Source organism: Grammomys surdaster, unplaced genomic scaffold (assembly GCF_004785775.1).
Source record: "Grammomys surdaster isolate TR1022 unplaced genomic scaffold, NIH_TR_1.0 125769, whole genome shotgun sequence".
Classification (NCBI taxonomy): Eukaryota; Metazoa; Chordata; class Mammalia; order Rodentia; family Muridae; genus Grammomys; species Grammomys surdaster.
In genome coordinates this window covers 574,554-597,668 of record NW_021620600.1, presented here as the reverse complement: position 1 = coordinate 597,668, position 23,115 = coordinate 574,554, and the positions used below count along the sequence as shown (strand labels likewise).

Below are 23,115 nucleotides of genomic sequence, written 5' to 3'. Positions count from 1 at the left end.
TTAGGTTTCAGAATCTTGTCTCTTTCGGTGCTTGGTGATGCAATACAGGCTCTCCAGAACAGAGGCAGGATCTGAAGGTCAGCCTGGATTACAGAAATCTTATAGTAAAAACCCAAACCATGCCGGGCGTTGGTGGCGCACGCCTTTAATCCCAGCACTTGGGAGGCAGAGGCAGGTGGATTTCTGAGTTCGAGGCCAGCCTGGTCTACAGAGTGAGTTCCAGGACAGCCAGGACTACACAGAGAAACCCTGTCTCGATAAAACAAAAACAAAAAAAACCCAACGAACGAAAAGATTCTTTTTGTTTTCCGAGGCCTCCAGTAGCCCAGGGTCAGCATGGGGTAATGCACTGTAGGACTCATGTGAAGCAGAAGCAGCCCAATTCCCCAAAATCATGGCCCCAAAGTGTAACAAGAAAGCAAAGCAGTGTTGGAACCTACAGGAGGAATCGACTTAGGCTAGGATGTTTAGGGAGGTTTTCAGGACAAAAGTGGTGTTTGATTCTGAACAATCTACTGTCCTTTTTTGTCGTTTTCCTTTGGTGGCGGGCGGTTATGGGTGCAGAGCCGGGAGGACAGCTCAGACAACATTCACAGCTGAAACACGGGCCTGGGAACAAAAGCAAGTGAGTGCGTCTGCCTCTCAGGAACCTGAAAGTCCCTCTTTCCCCCACACTCTTCCATTCAGGAAGATTACCTCCACCTAGGAAACTCCTAGGTTCAGAAAAGGCCAGCAATTGTCAGCACACCTTAAGGTTGAGGGGAGGGACCGCTACACACAGCTCCGAAGGACCTATGCTCGCCCCCTTATGGCCACCACGTGTTCTGCAACCGCCATTACTTGACGGGAGTAATGGCGCTCCACATCCCGGATACCAGAACCGAGAAGAGCAATCCCTCCGAAATATGGCCGCTGCGGCTGGACGGCCTTGTACGGCTTGAAGGCGCCTCGAGTCCCACGTGACCTCTCGCCCCGCAAAGTCATGGCCGCCAGGATCCAACTCATGCGATAGTCTGATTGGACAGTATAAAATGGCCCGCCTCCCAATAGACGCGCACTTACCGCTTCGACCAATGAAAAGACAGAAACTCTCCAGCTCTAGCTGGCTGCGTCACTTCCTCCGCCCCTGCAGCAAGGGATAAGAAACCCTGCGCCAAGACCTCCTCCTTTCCCAGGCGGCTACCGAAGATGGCGGAGGGACAGGTTGGGACTCTGCGCGCGCCGGGCGGTGCGGGGTCGGGTGGGTTCCAGGCGGGAGCGGAGTGGGGGCCACTGCTCCACTCTACTTGTGCGATGGGACTTAAGCAAACGTTTTCACCCGAAGGGATTGTGTAGCGTGGGCTTAACAAGCCGCAGCAGTCTTTAGGTATGAGGCGATGAAAAGGCAGCGTTTTTCCTGGGGAAGACGGGAGTGGGGCTCGGGTTCTCAAGACCGGGAAGAACTTTTACAGGTTTCATCTCCGGCATTTAGGTCGACCTTATGAGCTTGGAGTTGCTCATTCCTGGTGTTATGTTTGTAAGACAGGAGACTGATGGGATGGAGGCTCTTGCTTTGCATGACTTTAGGGCACCGGATTTCTGTAACGTCCGATATTTTGGCTTATAGTTCTTTTCAAGGTGTTACCAGTGTGCTTCCAGAATTAAGGGATGAATTGATGGGACAGACTTACAAAAGCCAATTATTCAACAGACTTAGGAACCTCGTGAGTTTGAGTCTGGTCCGGAATTGAACCGCACCTTTCCTGCTTTTAGATGCCTTGAAGGCAGGTTGGTGGTCAGGAAGTAAAAGTTCTGAGATCCTCCAGTAAACAGTATCTTAGAAATTGGTTTCTCACGTAGGTTGTGCTGGGTTACAGGCATGTGCCACCGTGCCTGGGAGTTAATGTAAATGAATCCAGGATTTAGATTTATACCATTCTGCACTGCTCAGAATCACAGTCAGGACAGGACACCCGTGGTATGCTTAGCTAAATCGGGTTCGTTTGAGCTGCTTGTAAGAGGGTTCTGGTCATCAGCAAGCTGACAATTGGCTAGGGCCTAAAACCAAGTCCAAACCTTGTTGTAGTGCATGGGTCTGCCCGTATATATGCCAGCGGATCCCAGCTATCATGGAATTTGAGGCCTGGTAGGGTAACAAGGAAGTTCCATTTAAAAAAACGAAATTATGTGCACATTAGGAATGCTAAAGAATTCCAAGCACGCGAAGTCTATGCTTGGTCAGGCTTAGGCTTTGTTGGTTTTATAGTGCCCTTTTGGGACACTTGGTTCATCTGGATAGTAGGCATCCTGGTGGGGAAAGGCACTGAAGGGGTTGGTAACTTGGAGAGCCAGACTGCTTACTGCTTCCTAATCCTTGTTTCCACAGGTTCTAATATTGGATGGCCGAGGCCATCTTCTGGGCCGCCTGGCGGCCATTGTGGCCAAGCAGGTATTGCTGGGTAAGTTTCATTCAGCATCTCCATTTGCCTGGGCGTCAGTGATGAGCAATAATCACCATCTTTCGTTTGAGTCTCACGACTGTGAGATCAACCCATGCACCGCTCTGAGACTTGCCAGCCCCTGCTTCCTTGGGACTCATGATTTTGGAAGAGATCAGCCTTCCATGAGGGATGTGGCTTTGCTGGTAGTAAAGGGAGTTTCCTGACTGTCTCTGTGCTCTTTTTAGGCCGGAAGGTGGTAGTTGTACGCTGTGAGGGCATCAACATTTCTGGAAATTTCTACAGAAACAAGTGTGAGTTAGGGCTGGGGCGGTGGTCTTCAGGTGGGAGTTTGCTGACTTGATCCTGGTTTAGCTTGATCTTTAGTTGTCTGGTTTTGGTACCACAGAGATCTCACATACTTTTCCTCCTGGCAGTAAAGTATCTGGCCTTTCTCCGAAAGCGGATGAATACCAACCCCTCTCGAGGCCCCTACCACTTCCGAGCCCCAAGCCGTATCTTTTGGCGTACTGTGCGAGGTAAGCCGGTCCCATGGGTAACATATAGGGCAGTAGAATACCTGCAGCTTGTGATGAGGATGTCTCCCACTCATGTTCGAGTTGCCCAACTATGAGATGACTCTACATGCACTACCATCTGAGGCTGGCCTATCTCACTGCTCCTGGGGTCAGATGGGGTTTTCAGCACCTCTAATGAGGCCTGCTGTTACACCCACAGGCATGCTGCCCCACAAGACCAAGAGAGGCCAGGCTGCCCTGGAACGCCTCAAGGTGTTGGATGGGATCCCTCCACCCTATGACAAGGTGAGCCTTGCAAGCCTAGCCTCACACACAGCCTCTATGCGTCCAGCGTCTGTGATGTTCTGCTATTACCTACATTGTTTGAACCTCATGAAAACTCCATTGGCTGAGACGCCTGCCCTGCCAGCCTTGCTAGGTGCTTCCACCCAACAGGTCTCTTAGCTCCTCTTTTTCTCTAACAGAAAAAGCGGATGGTGGTCCCTGCTGCCCTCAAGGTTGTGAGGCTGAAGCCTACCAGAAAGGTAAGCATACAGCAAGGTTACATGCAGAATATACTTGTGGGACCTCAGGACTGGCAGATGATGGTTTTTTCTCACGATGGTCTTCGTATGCCATAGACTTGGGCAGTGCCGATAATGCCAAAGGCTAAGCTGATGCCAGGAGGACTCCCTCAGTAGGGGATGAGTCCCTGAAACGTCCCTAGGGCTCACCCTTGTGCTGCTGGGGCACGTTCCATGTCCTTACAGCCTTGTGCCCCTGCAGTTTGCTTACCTGGGGCGTCTGGCTCATGAGGTCGGGTGGAAGTACCAGGCGGTGACAGCCACTCTGGAGGAGAAACGGAAGGAAAAGGCCAAGATTCACTATAGGAAGAAGAAGCAGCTCTTGGTACGAACACAACCTGCACTCCTGGGTTAGGGTGGTCCTGGTTGAGTGGCAACCACTCTGCTGACACTTGTCTTTTCAAATCACAGAGGCTACGGAAACAGGCAGAAAAGAATGTGGAGAAGAAAATCTGCAAGTTCACAGAGGTCCTCAAGACCAATGGACTCCTGGTGTGAACCCAATAAAGACTGTTTGTGCCTCATGCCTGCCTGGCCTGCCCTTCCTCCATCGCCGACCAGGGATGTGGGGACCTAAGGTTCCTTAGGCACTGCTCCTGTGGTTAGAGGGTACATTGAGCTTACCTCTTATTGAGTTACTGAAGTGAAAACCATGGAATGACTTGAGCTTCAGTGTTGAAAATGAGTAGCAGGGCTGCCCCACCCACCTGGTGCAATACCATATTCTGCAGCTATGAGAATGAGGGCTGCCCCCCTGGGCTGGGATTTAGACGTGCACACTGAAGACACCAAGTACATGCACTGCCTTTACTCCCCAACAGACCACAAAGCAATATTTTTCTGGAGCGTTCTGTGTGCTAATAAATTATTTGACTTAATTAAACCTGGTGTTTTGCGTTGGATCTGTTATGCAGGGAGGGGCAGAGGGCAGGACAGTGCACATGTGTACTGCCTCATGGTGTGCCCCTTTTGTTGAAAACTGGTCATGTGGTTTGTTGCTCAGAAGGTGCAGGTACAAATTGTGGGTCCTGTCGTAGATGGTTTTATTCTCAGCTGCAAAATATGGAATTGTCACTGGTACCTGGACTCCAGGAGGTCGAGTAGAGGCTAGGATTAAAGGGGTACAGAGATGGTGAGTTAAACAGAACCTAGAAAGGGAGGTGCAATTTTTGACATAAAGGATTGAAGCTAGGTTTTGGCCATTTATGTCAGCCTTAATGCTGGGTGGGATTTATATGAACACACCCAATTTTCTCAAATTCTGCTTATAGAGTACCACACCTTTTAGATGGAGCTGAACCTTCCTGGTTAACATCAAATCCTTCTCATGTTGACCTAATCCATGAGACAGGTTTTATTACACCTTGCTAATCTGGAACTCTCCAATTAAATAGAAATCCTTAGGCCTCACCGTGAGTGCTGGGATTAAAGGCAACCAGCACCATTCACAAAGTGTCACTCTTTTTTTTTTTTTAAGATTTATGTATGTGAGTACACTGTAGCTGTCTTCAGACACACCAGAAGAGGGCACCATGGTTGTGAGCCACCATGTGGTTGCTGGGAATTGAACTCAGGACCTTTGGAAGAGCAGTCAGTGCTCTTAACCTCTGAGCCACCTCTCCAGCCCCGTGTCATTCTATTTTGTAAGTAGCTATTCTGTACAGAGCTGTAGCTGTGAATACTTGAAACTTTGGCACAGAAGCTTTTGCCACCTCTTAAGCCCTGGCTTAATTTATTAGGGTCCCTCCATTACTTGGAGTGGACACCTCCTAAAGTCACACAATCCTCAAAGTAATCCGGCTATAAACCTATCAAAGTGTGGGACTGAAACGCAAGGAATCTGCCTGATGGCCCTCCGGATCGGGACAGTGAGATAACACAGACAAGCAACCTTGTTAATCTACATGACTTAACACTTAAGGTTCTAGCACTTGAGCTTTGGATGACTTCAACCACAGCTTGGACACCTTGCCGCAAAAATATTCACTAGCGGAACCGGAGCTAGTCAGCAAATGGCTGTGAGCCTTTAATCAAAGGAGAAGCTATTAATAAAAGGAAATTGCTGAGTCGACTCTGGCTGCTCGTGACATCATTGGGAAGCTAGTTGGTGTAAAGCAGTTCACCCACTTTCCCGCGACACGCTCTGCACCATCGTTTCTCCATGGAAAACATGAACCACCACGCGGCTCTCGAGACCCCTGGGAATCCAGCTGCAGAAGACACTTTACTCCGTCCTACGACTCTCGCGATACCACACGATGCACTTTTACGGCCAAAATGAACACTCGGCAGCGGACCCCTGAAATCTCGCGAGATGATAGGATTCTCTTCCCGCCCCTTAGTCCTACACCATCATGGCGGCGTACGAATAGTCCTAGAAGCGCGTGTTGTCGCCGGAAGTACCTCCTACTTCCGGAAGGGACTGACCCTACGCCACTTCCGCTCAAGACCTCGCGTGGTGAATAAGGAAGCCGGGAGTGGGCCTAGCCTTCCTTTTCTCAAGCTGCCGGGAAGATGGCGGACATTCAGGTTCGAGCGTTTAGCTATTTTCTCTCGGTTTTTCAGTGTGGAGCTTATCCTTGGCGTCCTCGTTGTCTTACGAATTAGCTGAAGCTAGGTGCCTGCGTGTGCCTTCATCTGATAGGCGGCTTGGCGGTCTGGACGCTACACAGTAACGGGGTCTCGAGCGCTTTGGGAGTTAGTTCTCAAAACTTAGGCGTTAACGGATGATGGTTTGCGGAGGGAAGAGGCGTCCTGAGGGGCCGGAGTCCTGAGGGCAAGCCTGGGGACTAGTTTAAGCAGTATCTTTTCCCTTGATGGGAATCGAGCCTCGGGCCTCGTGCTCTCTATCAAGTGCTCTGCCGCAGAGCCACAGCCCCGTGCTGTAATTTTAAATGTTGGCGCAGATCTGGCTTTAACTAGCTTAGTCAGGTCTTAAACTTGCCATCCGGCCGCAACCTTTCGAGTACCTGGATGACAGATCTGGCCCACCAGGCTCAGCTGCGTGTGCGTACGATGTGAATCCTGAGTGAGTGAATTTGTGTGTTTGGGGGAACCAGTACTGCTGAAAAGCTACTTCTGATCTCAGCTGTGAATTCTGCAAGCTGTGGAGATGGTAGACAGAATGCAGTAAGCTAAACTAGGTTTGTGGTGATTGTGGAGCGCCGGCCCGCCAGTTTGGACGTTTCGGGGTGAATATTATAAAAGTTAGAAAGGAAGAAATATTATCTCTGGTCTGTCGAACTTTACCTGTGATCTCACCCTACAGACAGAGCGTGCTTACCAAAAGCAGCCTACAATCTTTCAAAACAAGAAGCGTGTTTTGCTGGGAGAAACTGGCAAGGAAAAACTCCCTCGGTACTACAAAAACATCGGTCTAGGATTCAAGACGCCCAAAGAGGTACAGGACCCTCCAACAGATGAGGTTCATGCAGCCCTGCACATGTGGAAGCACAGTCACCCCGCCCTCTTCAGAGTGGCTGCCCATGGGGCCCCTGGGAATTGTAGTTTGGGTCCCTGAGGCTTCCTCCTTGGGTCTGTTTAGGAAATGGTAGTCCAAACCACACTTTCTTATCCGTACAGGCCATCGAGGGCACCTACATAGACAAGAAATGCCCCTTCACCGGCAATGTCTCCATCCGAGGTCGGATCCTGTCTGGTGAGTGAGAAGTTAAAGGGTAATTCTAGGTTCTTGTGTCCAGGGGTGCTGGCAAATGATGTCTGTTCTCACGATGGTCTTCAGATGTCCTCCAGGGCACTGCTGAGACAGTCAATTGGCAAAGCTGAGGCCGTAAATGGAACTTTTTGGGACCCCCTACTCAACTGATCCCTACCTGCTAACACCTTCCTGTCGCCCTCTCCCAGGTGTTGTGACGAAGATGAAGATGCAGAGGACCATTGTCATCCGCCGGGACTATCTCCATTACATCCGAAAATACAATCGCTTTGAGAAGCGTCACAAGAACATGTCTGTGCACCTGTCCCCCTGCTTCAGGTGATCATGGTTCACAGATGGCTTGGGATAACTGGCTAGGCTGGAAGGCACCTGTGGTGTCAGGAAGGGCCCCAGATTTGGAGAGGTGATGGACGCGTGGGTGTCTTTTGGAACAAAGTGAAGTGTCCTGTGTGCTGAGTGTGGGGTCCAGGAGTGTGTACCCTGCTGGGGAAGGCGGTGAAGTGTCCTGTGTGCTGAGTGTGGGGTCCAGGAGTGTGTACCCTGCTGGGGAAGGCGGCTGCCGAATGGGGGTTAGAAGCTATAGTGTGTGTTGGTCTTAGCAACCACACAGATGGTGGCTGTCTAGGTGGGGCAAAGGAGGGTACCCTCAGCTCGTCTGTGGATGAAGGGACTGCTGGGGAGGCTCCTCCTGAAGACTCTTGTTGTCTAACCCCACAGGGATGTACAGATCGGCGACATTGTCACCGTTGGAGAGTGCAGGCCCCTGAGCAAGACTGTACGATTCAATGTGCTCAAGGTCACCAAGGCTGCTGGCACCAAGAAGCAGTTCCAGAAGTTCTAAGGGGACTCTGGCCAATGCCCTAGAACAAATAAAGTTATTTTCCAACTACAGAACAGGCTTGGAGTCTCTTGTGTCCTGGGCCAGAGCAGAGATTGACCTAAGGGGTTTCCTGAGCTTGAGGTGTCTGCTGCATTCATTCCCTTGGGCTCCATTTTTGAGCCTCTAAATCTTGGTAACCAAGTAGACATGGTCAATTACCTGGTCTAGTCATCCCCTGCTCTGCCCTGTCTCTTGGGAGGAAGAGAGGGTGGAGCCCCTGACCTCAGTTTAGGTCTAAGCTCTTCAATACCCCAGGGAACTGTGCTTTCCCCAGGGGTCTCTGGTCTTCCCACAGCTGAAGAGCAAGCAGAGTCCCACACTCACCTTGCAGGTGAAGACACCTACGAAGGGGCAAGATCTCCAGCTTGAGTATCATAGTCTGCTTCTTGAAACCCTGTCGCCACTGTCTTCTCTGGGGCTTATGTCCAGGGACAGGGTAAACAACAGGAACCTTTAGAAGGTGGGTGACGGGAAGAAGGCCACAGGCTGGTCTGGATGGATGTGGGAGTGATGGGAACACCCACTCAAAAGGACCCAAGGCATCCCCTGTATGTGGGAAGAGAACAGACCTGGGGAAAAGTCCCTTGCTGGAGTTGCTGCCGCTGGGGTCCCCAAGTCCCTGTCCCCCAGGCCTGTACCAGGGTCTGAGGCACAGCACTGGTACAAGGGTTGGGAGACAGGGCCTTGAGGAGAGTCCTCTGCCTGTAAGAGATGCTGCGGAAGGCTCTGCTTCACCACGGACTTCTGCCTTTTACCAGGCTGCTGAGGGAGGGGGTTCCTGTCAAAGGAAGTGGGCCTGCATCAAAGCGAGCAGGAAGGGGCAGGGACCAGCCATGGGGGGCACCGCCCAAGCTGGGAGCCTGCCAGCCACCCAGGAGTGCAGACACCAAGCAGAGGAGGGACTAGCCCCAGAGTTACAGGGGACATGGACCCTGAGGAATCTGAAGGCAATTGTTGAGAGGTGCGGCCCCCTCCAGCCGCAGGTGCTTCCGTTCCGGGTGGGGCAGTGTTTACAACAACAGCCCAGCTCCCTTGTTTCCTCCCAGGGGTGGTTGGGGCTAAGCCTTTGAAATTTCCAGAGCCTGTGAGGGGACACCTGAGAGAAGACCCCCGAAGAAGTTTTGTCATCTGCAGAGTGGAGATTAAGGTCTTGGGCCTTTGTACAGCTGAAGAACACAAGTCCTCTGCCGGAGAGCCCAGCAGTTTCCCTACTGAGCTCTCGCTTGTCGGACCCTAGTGCCCGCCACACCTACCTCCTCTCCAGGTGGAAGTGTGCTCCCTGGCTTCATGGTTTTACATTATTTTTACAGGGTCTTCCTGTGTGTCTCTAAATGGTCTGGAGCTCCCTGTGTAGACCAGGTTAGCCTCAGACTGGCACCTGTCTCCCCACCTCCTGTCTCCTGGGTGCTGAGATTCCAGGTGACACAAAACCCATTTGGGCCTTTAATTGAAGGCACCTGTTTTCATTTGGCAAATAATACCAGTCACATGTAGATACTCTTGGTAATCCAACTGCCAGGGAGGCTGAGCTGAGGCAGGAGGATTGTCAGAAGTCAGAGACTACTCTGGGCAACACAGACCCTGTCGTAAACTAAAACTAAAAAGAGCTAAGGATGTGGTTCAAAGGTGCAGTGCCTTGGTAGAATCCGACCGTGAGAAGCTGGGGTTGTAGCTCAGTAGTAGAGGGCTTGCCTAGCATGTACAAGTCCCTGGGACCCATCCCCAGCGCCTCACAGACACCAACGGCAAGCAGTTGTCATTCCAGCACTTGGGAGGTAGAGACTTGAGGAGGATCACCAGATTAAGGCCACAAGAGACCCTGTTTCGAACGAAGCCTGGTATGGTGATGATACACATCTTTGGGTTTTTGGTTGGTTGGTTTACAAGACAGAGTTTCTCTATGTAACAGTCCTGGCTGTCTTAGACTTGCTTCTTTGATCCCAGAACTCAAGAGTCAGGCAGATCTCAGAGTTTGCAGCCAGCCTGTCTCCATAGTAAGAACCTCTTCCAAAAATGAAAATATATTGTTTATGTGAGTGCATGTCTGCTACAGACCCCCATGTGGAGGTCAAAGGATTCAGTTCTCTTCATCATGTGGATCCCACAAGTCAAACGTAGACCGTCATGCTTTGCCATAAATACCTCTACCTACTGAACCATGTCACTAGCCCACACTTCCTCCTTGATTCTCCTATAGAGTGAGTCAAACCTACTTCCTGCCTGTTGGTTGCAAAGACCGTAAGAGTGTGTATCTGCACACCCAGTCCCTGGAAGTGGGAAGTATGAAAAGGCACCCCAAGATCCAGGTATTCTGAGACTGAGCCTCAGCACTCACCAGCCTTTGATGACTCATGCACTCAACCACAGAGCTTGAGTCTCCTCATCTGTAAATGGTGTCCATACTAGCAGCAATTCAGGTAGATCACTCTATAGCCCAAGGAGAATGACAGTTGGCAGGTAGCTGCGGAGGTTATGTACGGTTATAGGACCTTGTGTCTTTTAGACCAAGCTTGATGAAGTCGTTTAAGTATGTTCCTACAAGACTCTGGAGCAAATCCTGTCTGGTAGAGAAGACCAGAGTGGAGCAATTGGCTCCAGGCAAGGCTTCTCAGTGTGTTCCTGGGTGTTTTGTTGTCAGGGTTCTTCTGTGTAGCTCTCGCTGTTTTGGAACTTGCTTTGTAGAACAGGCTGAGCTGGTAGGGTAGGCTATCCTCAAACTGTGGCAATACTCTATCTCTCTCTTTTTTAAAAAAAACAAAAAACAAAAAACAGAGTCTCACTCTATTCAAGCTGGCCTTAAGTAGCTGAGGATGACCTTGAACTTCAGACCCTGCTGCTGTCACCTCTTGAGTGTTGAGATGACAGGTGTTCTCCATTTACATGGGATGGAACCCAAGGCAAGAATTCTACCAACTGAACCACAGCCCTGAAAGCTCAAAATCAGGATTTTTTTTTTTTTTTTTTTTTTTTTGGTTTTTCGAGACAGGGTTTCTGTGTGTAGCCCTTGCTGTCCTGGAACTCACTCTGTAGACCAGGCTGGCCTCGAACTCAGAAATCCACCTACCTCTGCAACCCAGGTGCTGGGATTAAAGGCGTGCGCCACCACTGCCCAGCCCAGGATGCTTTTTACAAAATTTTAGCCAGGCAGTGATAGCCCTATCACACCTTTGATCTCAGCATTCAGGAAGCAGAGGCAGGGTGATCTCTGAGTTTGAAGCCAGCCTGGTCTACAGAGCAAGTTCCAGGGCAGCCAGGGCTACCCAGAGAAATTCTGTCTTGAACAACAAAAACAAGACAGTTATTACAGTTATTTAATTAATATGTATCTGTACCATGGAGTGCATCTGGAGGAGGTCTATCATGTCCAGCATCCCTCCAGGGACAAACCTAACTGGACATCCGGAAAATTAGAAAACACATAGACACACAGAAAACCTGGGATTGGGAGGGCTGGCCTCTGCTGGAGAAAATGCAGGACCTAGGAACGCAATGGTTTCTTATACAGAGTTCAACAGAGAGACTGGGTTACTGCACACAGCTAAACAAGGAGGTAGATTCAGCTTATCTCTACCTGGTCTGTTTCTGTAGGAAAGAAGTCTTCAGGCCATAAATATCTGGGAAAAGGCTACTGTTATTTTCTGTATACACCATCAACAGCTACACATGGGCCAGAGATGGACTTCACACATGCCCCCTCCCCTCCCCACTCTGGACCTCACACACTCAGGGCTCCCTCTGTTCCTCACAGAGATGAGGGAGTAACTTTCAGGATTCAACTGAGTCTGTCTTCTACCAATTCAGATGCTGGGAATCAAGCTTGGGTAGCCAGGCTTGACAGTGGGCACGCTGACACACTGCGCCATCTCACCAGAACCTTCTGCTTTCACTCTGGCTGCTAAATCTATCATTCAAAACTGAAAGTTTCATACAGGTTGCACACAAATAAAAACTTTTAAAAAGACATTACAAAACACAAAAATCCACATATGCCTGAATACATACATATTTGTATGTATGTGCACCGTGTGATTTAAGCATGGCATCAACAGAGAAAGACACTTCAGGAAAACCATACACATCAGAGTGCAGTTATGGGCTTCTCAAGAGAGGATTCCCATGATGTGTCTTACACCAACATTTTTGTTAGATTTATTTAGGGTGTGTCTGTGATCAGAAGACAGCTTCCAGAGGTCAGTTCCTTCTACCACGTGGTTTCCAGGGATTGAACCCAGGTCTTGGGACTTGCATGGTAAGTACTTTTACCTGATGAACTATCTCATTGGACCCGGGCAAACACTTCTTAAGAGTTTCCCCCACTTCCTTTCAGTAAATTAACTCCTGGGGTGATAAAGACACAGGTCCCGGAATGACACAGGGGACTTAAGAAATTTCTGTACAGAACACAAAGTTAATAGTCTTGTTTATGAAATTCCCAGAAAATCTCAGGTTCACAGCTGGGAAAGGTGTAAGATAAACTCAGGGGTCATGTATGCTTGGCCTTAAGTACAGCTGAGGTATTGCTACATAGAAGAAATGTGGTCCTGTTGTTAGCAATCTTTCCCATAAGCTTGACCAATTATCATGGCTTGCTTGCTCTACTTCCTTCCTGGTTTTCTTTTTCTTTCTTTCCTTCCTTTTCTTTTTTTCCTTTTCTTTTTCTTTTTCTTTTTCTTTTTCTTTTCTTTTTTTTTTTTTTTTGAGACAGGGACTCACTATGTACTTTTGAGTGGCCTGGAAGTAACAGAGATCCTCCTGCCTCTGCCTCCCAGGTGCTAGGATTAAAGGTGTGCACCACCACACTTGGGCCTGGCTTTCCTTCTTTCCTCTTTATCTTTTTAAATGTATTTCATGCAAGAATCACAAGTGCTGTTGATTGATGAGCCTTCTCTCTAGCCTCAGAAAATTCTTATTACATTTATTTATTGTCTATGTTATAGTACACATGTGAAGATCAGATTATTACATGATTTATTGTCTATGTTATAGTACACATGTGAAGATCAGAGGACAACTTTTTTTGTTGTGTTTTATTTTGTTTTTTGTTGTTGTTGTTGGTTTTTCGAGACAGGGTTTCTCTGTGTAGCCCTGGCTGTCCTGGAACTCACTCTGTAGACCAGGCTGGCCTCGAACTCAGAAATCTGCCTGCCTCTGCCTCCCAAGTGCTGGGATTAAAGGCGTGCGCCACCACTGCCTGGCTGCAGAGGACAACTTTTGCTAGTCTGTTCTACCATATAGGTTCCTGGGGATCAAACTTGGGATGTCAGGATTGGTTTAGCAGCAAGCACCTCTATCCACCGAGCATCTAGTCAGTTCTTTGTGATACATTTTTGATCCTTTATTTGTTGAAAGTGTAAGAAACATTTCTACCCCTAGGATGGTGCTGACAGGCAGGCACTGGCTGAATCCACCAAGACACAGGAGACTTTATTAGCTGCACTGAGACACAGAAGCAGGGTCTGGAAAGTGGAGAGACGCAATCAGCCAAGTTTTGTGCTTCTGGAATAGTAGTTCTCTGTCACCGTGACCTAGTTGTTACTTATGTCTTATCAGGTAGGATGCCTGTGTGGCTCATGGCATGCCCATGTGGATGTGTCACTTTGCTGAGGAATAAGTCTGACAGTGTGGGTTGTCTCTTCTTGGGACTGGCTATCTGCAAGCATGGGTCACAGGGTCAAACTTACGACAGTCTGAGTATGCTTATTAAAGAGTAGCTTTGGGCTGGGAGCTAGCTCAGCAGGTAAAAGTGCCTGCCACGCAAGCCTTACAACCTTCCTTTGATCCCCAAGAACCTCTTGGTAGAAGGAGAGAAACAATTTCAGAGAGCTAACCTCTGACTCCTACATGTGCCACAGCACTCCCGTGTGCTCTCTCTCTCTCTCTCTCTCTCTCACACACACACACACACACACACACACACACACCACATACACACCCAATAACACACATTCATACACATAAACAGAATGGAACAGGGGTTGGAGAGATGGCTCAGCAGTTTAGAGCACTGGCTGGATTCATTTCCCGGCACCCACGTGGAGGCTCACAACCATCCTTAACTACAGTTCCAGACGATCCCACATCTGGCCTGCATCGGCACCAAGCACGCACAATGTACACCGATACACATGCAGACAAACCATCCATATGCACAAAATAAAAATAAAGTGGAAAACTAAGGAAAAAAAAATCGACTCTCTATGAGGGCTGAAGCTGCCCACTGTCAGTTACCTAGAATCTGCATAGACAGAAGCTGGGGGCGTGTCTCCATCGGTGGGGATGCTGGGCAAACATGAGAAGTTCAGATCCCCAGCACCTGTGTGAAAGCCTGGCCCAGCAGCCCACATAGTGATCCCAGCAAAGGTTCCAAAGACTTCAAGAGGGACACTAAGGCAGATGACCTGGGAATAAAGAGTTTATCGGAGCCGGGGTGAGGGGTGGGGGTGGGGGTGGGGGTGGGGGTGGGGGTGGGGTGGGGTGGCGCACGCCTTTAATCCCAGTACCTGGGAGGCAGAGGCAGGCGGATTTCTGAGTTCGAGGCCAGCCTGGTCTACAGAGTGAGTTCCAGGACAGCCAGGGCTACACAGAGAAACCCTGTCTCAAAAAAAAAAAAAAAAAAAAGAAAAAGAAAAAAAAAAAAAAAAAGGGCTGCTGGACCCTGAGTAGATCTTATCTTCAGTACTGGGGGAGAGAGGGGAGGGTGGCAAACATACAGGGGGGGTTCCAGCAGCTTGTTGGCCAGCCGGTCTAGCTGACCTTTGGGCTTCAGTGAGAGACCCTGTCTCAAAACAAAATAAAGGAAACAACTGGAGGTGGGAGAAAACCTTGGAGACTCAATAGAGTCTGGAGGTATTATGGGTGAGTTTTCTTTTTTTTTTTTTTTTTTTTGGTTTTTCGAGACAGGGTTTCTCCGTGTAGCCCTGGCTGTCCTGGAACTCACTCTGTAGACCAGGCTGGCCTCGAACTCAGAAATCTGCCTGCCTCTGCCTCCCAAGTGCCTGGATTAAAGGCGTGCGCCACCACCGCCTTGCATGGGTGAGTTTTCCTACGTGTCATTAGAAGACAAGGCAGTAATGTCCACCAGGCCCTCAGAGGAAGCTGTTGTCTGACCTTCTGGGAATGGGACAGGTTAACTGGACTCAGATGGACACACAGGAACAGGGCTTGCCTGCCCTGCACCTTGACTGTAGCCGAAGAATTGGCAAGATTGTGTAAGATCAGGTCCAGACATTGTCTGGTAGCTTTTTATCCTAGAGGAGGGGTTTTAGATAAATCCAGTCTCCCTAGTTAATGTGAGGGGCATTCCAGAACAGCTAAGCTCAGGACCGGGGTTGTAATTATCCCAGGTCTCCGGGACTTGATATGACCTATGCAGATAAGGTGTCTGGGTTTCAGTGTAGTCTGTATGGAGGAATTGTGTCCTGGAAAGGACTCGAGAGGCCAGATGGGGCTGTATGCTTGATAACAATACAGAATGTGTGCATATGTGTGCATATGTGTTGCATGTCAATACAGAATGTGTGCATATGTGTGCATATGTGTGCATGTCAATACAGAATGTGTGCATATGTGTGCATATGTGTGCATGTATTTATTTACTTATTTATTTGATTTTTCAAGTCAGGATTTCTCTGTGTGGCCCTGGCTGTCCTGGAACTTGCTGTAGAACAGCTCCACCTGCCTCTGCCTCTCGGATGCTGGGGTTAAAGGCTTGTGTCACCATGCCCCACTCATTTATTTATTTATTTTTTGACACAAGATCTCTTGTATTCCAGGCTGACTTTGAGTTGCTGGTCCTTCTGCTGCTGCCTCCTGGGTGCTGGGAGGGGTGTGTGTGCCACACCTCAGTATTTACTTGGGTGCTGGGTATCAAGCTCAGGTCCTAGTGGTTGACAGCGGACCATTCTCCCAGCCATGGAGCGTTTTAACTGTGAAGATCAGTTGCGACTGCTTAAGACTATCCCATGGGAGTGAGGAGGAACCCTTCTCTCCCTTAACGTTTCCTCTACCAGCGTGTCACCTGCTGGGGTCGCTCGGGGTCTTGCTGAGTGCATAACTTCCATAGAATCAAGGGACATGTAGCGTGGACAGTGGTGAGAGTCTGACTTCTGTCCTTGGTCTAGCCAACAGGTGACTTATCAGAGCTGTGGGGCCCTTTTACGGGGACCCATGGCTCCTAAGTCCTGGAAGACTTCAGAGGGCAAAGGACAAAGCACTGGCTGGCTCCTTGTCTGTCTGTACTGACTCGCTCAGGTCTCTAAATTCTATTGAACATCCAGTGGACAGGCTCCCCAGTCATGAAGAGGAAATAGTGAACTTTAGTGTTGACTGACTTGGGCTATGTAGACCAGGCTGGCCTTAAACTCATAGCGATCTGCCTGCCTTGCCTCCCAAATGCCAGCCTGATCTACATAGCAAGTTCCAGGCCAGTTAACAATACAGCACAGTGAGACTTTGTCTCAAAAACAAACCCGGTGGTAGTGGTGCACACTTTTAATCTCAGCACTTGGGAGGTAGAAAGAAGCAGACAGATTTCTGAATTAGAGGCTAGCCTGGTCTACAGAGCTAGTTCCAGGAAAGCCAGGGGCAAACACAGAAACCGTGTCTCAAAAAGGAAAAAAAAAAAAAGGAGGAGGCACTGCCCTAGCTGCTGTGGCTGCTGCTTGGCCAGCGTGTCCATCCGGTACCCACCAGGATGGAGATCCCACACTCAGAGCAAACACCTCCAGGAATTATGCCTCCTCCATCCTGCATGAGATCACCCACAAGCCACGAACTGGCCTTTCTCCGACTCCAGAGACACCTACAGCCATGCCCGCCTCCAGGAATGAAGTCCCCTCCACCAGCAATTAAAGGCCCATCCCCCTCAGGAATTTGTCCACCAAGAGCCTAAGATAAACTGGGCATGGCAGCTTTAATCCCAGCACTTGGGAGGCAGACGCAGGCAGATTTCTGAGTTTGAGACCAGCCTGGTCTACAGAGTGAGTTCCAGGACAGCCAGGGCTACACAGAGAAACCCTGTCTCGAAAAACCAAAAAAAAAAAAAAAAAAGAAAAAGAAAAAGAAACAAAAGACGGTTGACTCTGGGCACTGTCCTATCCACGCATGCACAGACGGACGCACGCATGCGCACACACTCTCTGACTCCAGGACCGTGTCCTCTGTGCGATGTCCTCGGCACACGTTGTTGCTCCTGTGTTTTTAAGGCTCCTGTGGACACTTTTGGACCTCACGAGCATTCGAGAGTTAAAGAGCAGCATTCCAGAAAGATCTGCTAAGATAATGACTGGTGTTGCTTAGGCAGCCTAGCTCAACAATAAGGGAGAAGACCCACAGAGAGGCCAGGGAGGCTTTTGATTTAACCCTGTCAGTGCAATTTTGGATGCAAAAATTATGTGTTCCCTGAGGGACAAAGGAAAGAGAAAGGCCGGGTCAGTGCCCTGGTCTGCAGGAAGTCCTGGGTTCAGCCCCGAGTACCACACCAGCCAGGCCTGGTAGAGCACAGTGGAATCCCAGTAGAGGCAGAGAGGCAGAGGGGCACAGGGGCAGAGAGAGAGAAACAGAGAGAGAGAGAGAGGGAGGGAGGGAAGGAGGGAGGGAGGGAGGGACAGAGAGAGAGAGAATGAGGCAGAGGCAGAAAGATCAGTAGTTTAAAGTCATTCTGGGCTACTTATTGAGTTTGAGACTAGTCTGGGCTACACAGCTGTTTTAAGTATTTATTTAGCTAGGCGCTGGTAGCACATGACTTGAATCCCAGCAGTCAGTACAAAGAGACAGGCTGGTCTCTGAGTTCAAGTCCAGCCTGCTCTACAGAGTGAGTTCCAAGACAGCCAGAGCCACACAGAGAAACCCTATCTCAAACAAACAAACAAAACCAAAAAATAAATATATTTACTTTTATTTTATGTGTTGGTGATTTGCTTGCATGCACATCTGTGTGAGGGTATCAGATCCCTGTTGCAGGTAGTTATGAGCCCTCAAGTAGAGGATAGGAAATGAACCCTGGTCCTCTGGAAGAATAGCCAGTGCTCTTAACTGCTGAGCCTTCTTCAGTCCCAACAAGCTGTTCTTAAAGGTGATAAGGAAGAGGGGGCTGGCAAGAAGGCTCAGTGGGTAAAAGCACTTGCTCCTAAACCTGCTGATCTGTTGAGGATCCCTGTAGTGAAAATTCTGAAATTTGGGTTTCTTTTTTTTTTTTTTTTTTTTTGAGACAGAGTTTCTCTGTGTAGCCCTGGCTATTCTGGAACTGAGTCTGTAGACCAGGCTGGCCTCAAACTCAGAAATCTGCCTGCCTCTGCCTCCCAAGTGCTGGGATCAAAGGCGTACACCACCACTGCCCGGCTGAAATTTGGGTTTCTTAAGAACATAGAAATATTATGACTATGTTTTCATTTTAATCCCAGGTGTTAGATGCGGGACGGCACAAGACTGTCCCCAGCAGCTGACTAGACTGTCCCCAGCAGCTGGCTACAGTTTGCCTCATGCTCTAGCAGGGGCATGATTTTGCCAGAAGCTGATAGTTTTTTGCAGTTGTGTGACATTTGGAATTCTGGAGATTTTTTAGGGGGTATATAAATGCTAGGGCCCCAAGAAAAGTAGATTGTTGGTTGGTTGCTGTTGGTAACAGTTGGTTGAGGTTTCTTTTTTTTTTTTTTTTTTTTTTTTTTTTGGTTTTTCGAGACAGGGTCTCTCTGTGTAGTCCTGGCTGTCCTGGAACTCACTCTGTAGACCAGGCTGGCCTCGAACTCAGAAATCCACCTGCCTCTGCCTCCCAAGTGCTGGGATTAAAGGCGTGCGCCACCACTGCCCGGCGTGGTTGAGGTTTCTTAAGTAGTCATGCACAAGGAAGCAACAAGAAGAAATTAGATAGCCTGGCAGTGAAGATCAAACTTACCCCGAGGAGCCTGATGCCCCTAATGAGCAGGGCGTGGTCTAATGATAACATCGCCCCCTTTCCAACTCCCTGGCTTTATTCAGGGATCTCTTTCCTTTCCTCTTTATGCTTTTTTCTCTCCTATCTAGTTGTTAGGGGGTGGAAAGTGTGGGAGGAAAGAAGAACCCACAAAGTAGCCAAACTCAGGCTACAGATTCAGGTCCTGGAGGGAGGACTGACTCCCAAAGCTGATTTCTGACCTCTACACATGCTCCATGGCAGGTATGCCCTACCCTATGGTTAAAGATAATAAAAATGGGGAGGAGAGGGAGAGAGACAAGACTCAACTGGAAAACTATGCCCAGTGGTGCTGGCTGCACAGGAGACTGTAGGGAACAGGAGTAACAGCTGGTTACACAAGGAAGGGAACACATTCCCCTGGCCATCTCTTACAGGGGAAAGATGGTTTATGAAGGAGTGAGGTGTAGCCAGATACAGTTGTGCTTGCCTTTAATTCCTGTACAATAGAGGCAGAGTCAGACCAATCATTGAGATTTTTTTAGGCTAGCCTGGCCTGCATAGAGTTCCAAGCCATCCAGGGCTACATAGTGATTCCTTGTCTCAAAACAGATAGATAGATAGATGATAGATAGATAGATAGATAGATAGATAGATAGATAGATAGATAGATGATAGATAGATAGATAGATGGATTAAAGGGGTTAAAAAAGATGGGGCCAACAAGATGACTCAGAGGGTAAAGATCTTCTGAACAAGCATGGTAAACTGAGTCTCATGCCTGGAACTCACACATAGTAAGACAAGAATTCCATGAGGCTGTGCTATGCTCTCCACATTTGCCATGGTGTATGTCCTTGTACACATGTTTCATGAACACATACCGTAATGGTCACAAGTAAAGGTTTAATAAATTAATAAGTTAGCTTGTGGACAACAATGAAATAGCTGAGTGAGCAAACCTCTTGCTACCTTACGGCTCCTGGAGTACACACATACACACACATACACACACACATGCATGTGTGCATACACGCACATGCACACATACATACATACAAATGTACACACACATGCATATACATAAATACACTGATAATAAGTAAGATTAAATTTTAAAAATTGTGTGTCAAGTACAAATGTGTAAACAAATTTAGGATGTGTGTGGAGGGTGTGTGTGGAGGGTGTGTGCACCGGTTATCTTCTTTGATCTCCATTGTATTTTCTGACGAAGGGCCCCTCACTGAAGCTGGAGCTCACTAGTTTGGCTGCTCAGCAAGCTCCAGGTATCTTCCCAGCCCCTCCCCCCACCCTGTGCTGGGGTGACAGATGTTCATCTGTTTTTCAAGATAGGGTTTCTCTATAAAGCTCTGGCTGTCCTAGAACTTACTCTGTAGGCCAGGCTAGCCTCAAACTCATAGAGATCTACCTGCCTCTGCTCCCTGGGTGCTGGATTAAAGGCATACATCACTATCCCGTCTTACACCTGGCTTTTTATTTGTGTGCAAGGGATCCAAACTCAGGTTCTCACAAAATACTTTATCCACTGAACCATTCTTTCTTCTCTCTCTCTCTCTCTCTCACACACACACACACACACACACTCTCTCTCTCTCTCTTTCTCTCTCACCAAATACTTTATCCATTGAACCATTCTTTCCTTTCTGTCTCTCTCTCTTTCTCTCTCTCTCTCTCCCTCTTTCTTTCTTTCTTTCTTTCTTTTTTTTTTTCAAGACAGGGTTTCTCTGTGTAGCCCTGGCTGTCCTGGAACTCACTCTGTAGACCAGGCTAGCCTCAAACTCAGAAATCCGCCTTCCTCTGCCTCCCAAGTGCTGGGATTAAAGGTGTGTGCCACGACCGCCCGGCTCTTTCTTTCTTTCTTTCTCTCTTTCTCTCTTTCTTTCTTTCTTTCTTTCTTTCTTTCTTTCTTTCTTTCTTTTTTTCTTTCTTTTTTGACAGAGTCTCACTTTGTACTCCTTGGTAACGAGCTGGCTTTGAACTCACAGACTCCTGGCTTTGCTCTGACAGAGACCCTGACTGCTTTTGCCTCTTGAGGCCAGAGTTCACAGGTGAGCACTGTTGTGACAGCGATTCCCATTTATTCTCAAGCTGAAAAGATGAACTTTGGGTCCTGGGAACCGAACTCTGGAAGCTTTCCTTATGAGGCTTACCCTCTAATGGTTGAACTATATTTCCAGGCCCCAGTTTTTGATTATACATCCTAAAGGTGACTCACAGGAGAGAGAAGACACAAGACTCGTTAGGTCCTACTGAGGATGCATCTGCCACTGAATAGCTATTTCTTGCTGGCAGTGGACTCTCCCTGACACAGGGCTGAGACCCAGGCTCATTTGACTGATCTGGGCCTTTAACTGGCGTCCACTGAGAATGAGGCCTCATGGAGTGGAAGCTAAGCACCATAAGAACTTAGCTGCTCAGGCTACCCCGAGATCTCTGAGGGAGATTAGTAAACTAAACTGGACGCAAACAGGGCACGGAGGGCTGGAGAGAGGGCTGGACTCTGAGCTGACCTCAGGCACCCTAGGAAGAAGTGACCAAGAGATGAAGGAAGAGAAGTCCCCATACGGATCACCAAAATACCATGCCAGGGGCAGCGCTGAGAGAGCAGAAAAGCAGTGGTGTGTTACTGGTTATTGGATGTACTGAGGTGAAGCCACAGAACAGGGGAAGGTAGTAGGGGCTGGGTGGCCTGTAGAAGTGGTCTAAACTTTTAGAACTTCCTTTATTTTTTTGGGGGGGGGGGGTTCGAGACAGGGTTTCTCTGTGTAGCCCTGGCTGTCTTAGATCTCACTCTGTAGACCAGGCTGGCCTCAAACTCAGAGATTTCCTCTGCCTTGGCCTCTGCCTCCCAAGCGTAGGGATTAAAGGTGCTGTCACTGCTGCTGCCAATACCTGGCTAAAAATGTTTCATGAGACTGGGTTTCATCTCCATTTCCTTTCTAAGAGAAATTACAGTTAACTTTGTGCGTGTATTCGTACCACAGTTCATATGCAGAGTTCAGAGGACAACTTTCAGGACTCAGTTCTCTGACCATGTGGGTCCTGCGGATCAAACTCAGGTCATCAGGCTTAGCAGCAAGCTCCTTTATCCAATGAACCATTTTGCTGGCTCAAATTTTCAAATGCATTATTGTGCCTGTGTGCACACATGCATGTGGTAAGGGAGACAGGCCACACATGGAGATCAGAGGACAACTTTGTGTCCTCTCTCCCCTCCCTCCCTCCCTCCCTCCTCCCCTGCCTCCCTCCCTCCATCTTTGTATGGGTTCCAGGGATCGAACTCAGATCATCAGATTTGTGTAGCAGATGCCTTTACCTTCTGAGGCATCTCCACAGCCCTGGAAGAGATTCAAACACAAATTGATACACAGGAACATTCATAAAAAGAGAGGCACTGAGGGAAAGGGTCCAAGCGTGGACCTCGGCTTCTCGAGGGAAAGTCCCATTTAAGTGTCTTAACTGTAATCATACACAGGGTTTCGGAGGCTTCTGTTCAGTTTAGTGTGTTTTTTTAAGAGACAGTCCTTTCCCCTCTTCTTAGTTAAGTGAAATCAGAGTGTTTCCTGGAGGGCTCTGGGGAGGATGGCAGCTGAGGAGGTAAAACTGGAAACTGTAGGATTGCACAAGGGAAGAAAGCCAGCTTCTCACTGTGGACAAAGGTTCTGGGCTGATTTGTAAGACTTTCCGGAAGTTTTGGGTTTCCATATCGGAAGAGAAAGGTCAGGTCTTGGTGGTGGCCATTCAGCATAGCTGATTGCTGTGTTAGTGTTTGAGAACTCTCTCCAAAGAAGGGAGGCGTGTCCATTATCACAATCCCACAGCATTCACTGCTAACTTCACTGAGGCTTGACCCTCAGCTGTTGGCCTTTAGACTCTGGTGCGACAAGCTTCCCAGGAACACTTCCCCGCCAATCAATCCTTCCTTCCTTCCTTCCTTCCTTCCTTCCTTCCTCCTTCCTTCCTTCCTTCCTCCCTCCTTCCTTCCTTCCTCCTTCCTCCCCTCTCTCCTTCCTCCTTCCTTCCTTCCTTCCTCCCTCCTTCCTTCCTTCCTCCTTCCTCCCCTCTCTCCTTCTTCCTTCCTTCCTTCCTTCCTTCCTTCCTTCCTCCTTCCTTCCTTCCTTCTTCCTTCCT

General features: G+C 48.8%; 2 protein-coding genes, 1 long non-coding RNA gene and 5 other non-coding genes across 9 annotated transcripts; 7 read left to right on the top strand and 1 right to left on the bottom strand.

The window, feature by feature from the left end:
* Positions 1-1,162: 1,162 nt before the first annotated feature.
* Positions 1,163-4,402, top strand: Rpl13a (ribosomal protein L13a). The gene is made up of 8 exons (XM_028788905.1): positions 1,163-1,203; positions 2,366-2,438; positions 2,666-2,731; positions 2,855-2,956; positions 3,156-3,241; positions 3,421-3,480; positions 3,722-3,844; positions 3,931-4,402. Exons 1-8 carry the CDS (start codon positions 1,189-1,191, stop codon positions 4,015-4,017), a joined length of 612 nt encoding a protein of 203 aa, XP_028644738.1. The 5' UTR covers positions 1,163-1,188; the 3' UTR covers positions 4,018-4,402.
* Positions 2,470-2,552, top strand: LOC114640110. The gene has a single exon (XR_003714105.1). It is a non-coding gene; the product is annotated as a small nucleolar RNA Z195/SNORD33/SNORD32 family (small nucleolar RNA).
* LOC114640109 lies at positions 3,000-3,084 on the top strand. Its single transcript, XR_003714104.1, has one exon. It is a non-coding gene; the product is annotated as a small nucleolar RNA Z195/SNORD33/SNORD32 family (small nucleolar RNA).
* LOC114640111 lies at positions 3,286-3,355 on the top strand. The gene has a single exon (XR_003714106.1). It is a non-coding gene; the product is annotated as a small nucleolar RNA SNORD34 (small nucleolar RNA).
* Positions 3,533-3,622, top strand: LOC114640107. Its single transcript, XR_003714102.1, has one exon. It is a non-coding gene; the product is annotated as a small nucleolar RNA SNORD35 (small nucleolar RNA).
* Positions 4,403-5,521: 1,119 nt separating the features above from the next.
* On the bottom strand, positions 5,522-8,687 carry LOC114640017. Of its 2 annotated transcripts, XR_003714096.1 has the most exons (3): positions 8,645-8,687; positions 8,400-8,526; positions 5,522-7,276 (listed from the first exon to the last, which is right to left on the bottom strand). It is a non-coding gene; the product is annotated as an uncharacterized LOC114640017 (long non-coding RNA). The 2 variants fall into 2 exon arrangements; XR_003714095.1 differs by having other exon boundaries at positions 8,400-8,682.
* Positions 5,918-8,089, top strand: Rps11 (ribosomal protein S11). The gene is made up of 5 exons (XM_028788887.1): positions 5,918-6,048; positions 6,788-6,919; positions 7,102-7,177; positions 7,384-7,513; positions 7,913-8,089. The coding sequence occupies exons 1-5, from the start codon at positions 6,034-6,036 to the stop codon at positions 8,034-8,036; spliced, it is 477 nt and encodes a 158-aa protein (XP_028644720.1). The 5' UTR covers positions 5,918-6,033; the 3' UTR covers positions 8,037-8,089.
* On the top strand, positions 7,228-7,314 carry LOC114640112. Its single transcript, XR_003714107.1, has one exon. It is a non-coding gene; the product is annotated as a small nucleolar RNA SNORD35 (small nucleolar RNA).
* Positions 8,688-23,115: the final 14,428 nt, after the last annotated feature.

Coding starts and splice junctions, on each gene's coding strand:
- Rps11 (XM_028788887.1), top strand. Junction 7,178..7,383: donor CCGAGGTCGGATCCTGTCTG/GTGAGTGAGAAG, acceptor GCCCTCTCCCAG/GTGTTGTGACGAAGATGAAG. Junction 7,514..7,912: donor CACCTGTCCCCCTGCTTCAG/GTGATCATGGTT, acceptor CTAACCCCACAG/GGATGTACAGATCGGCGACA.
- Rpl13a (XM_028788905.1), top strand. Junction 3,242..3,420: donor TCCCTCCACCCTATGACAAG/GTGAGCCTTGCA, acceptor TTTCTCTAACAG/AAAAAGCGGATGGTGGTCCC. Junction 3,845..3,930: donor GGAAGAAGAAGCAGCTCTTG/GTACGAACACAA, acceptor TTCAAATCACAG/AGGCTACGGAAACAGGCAGA.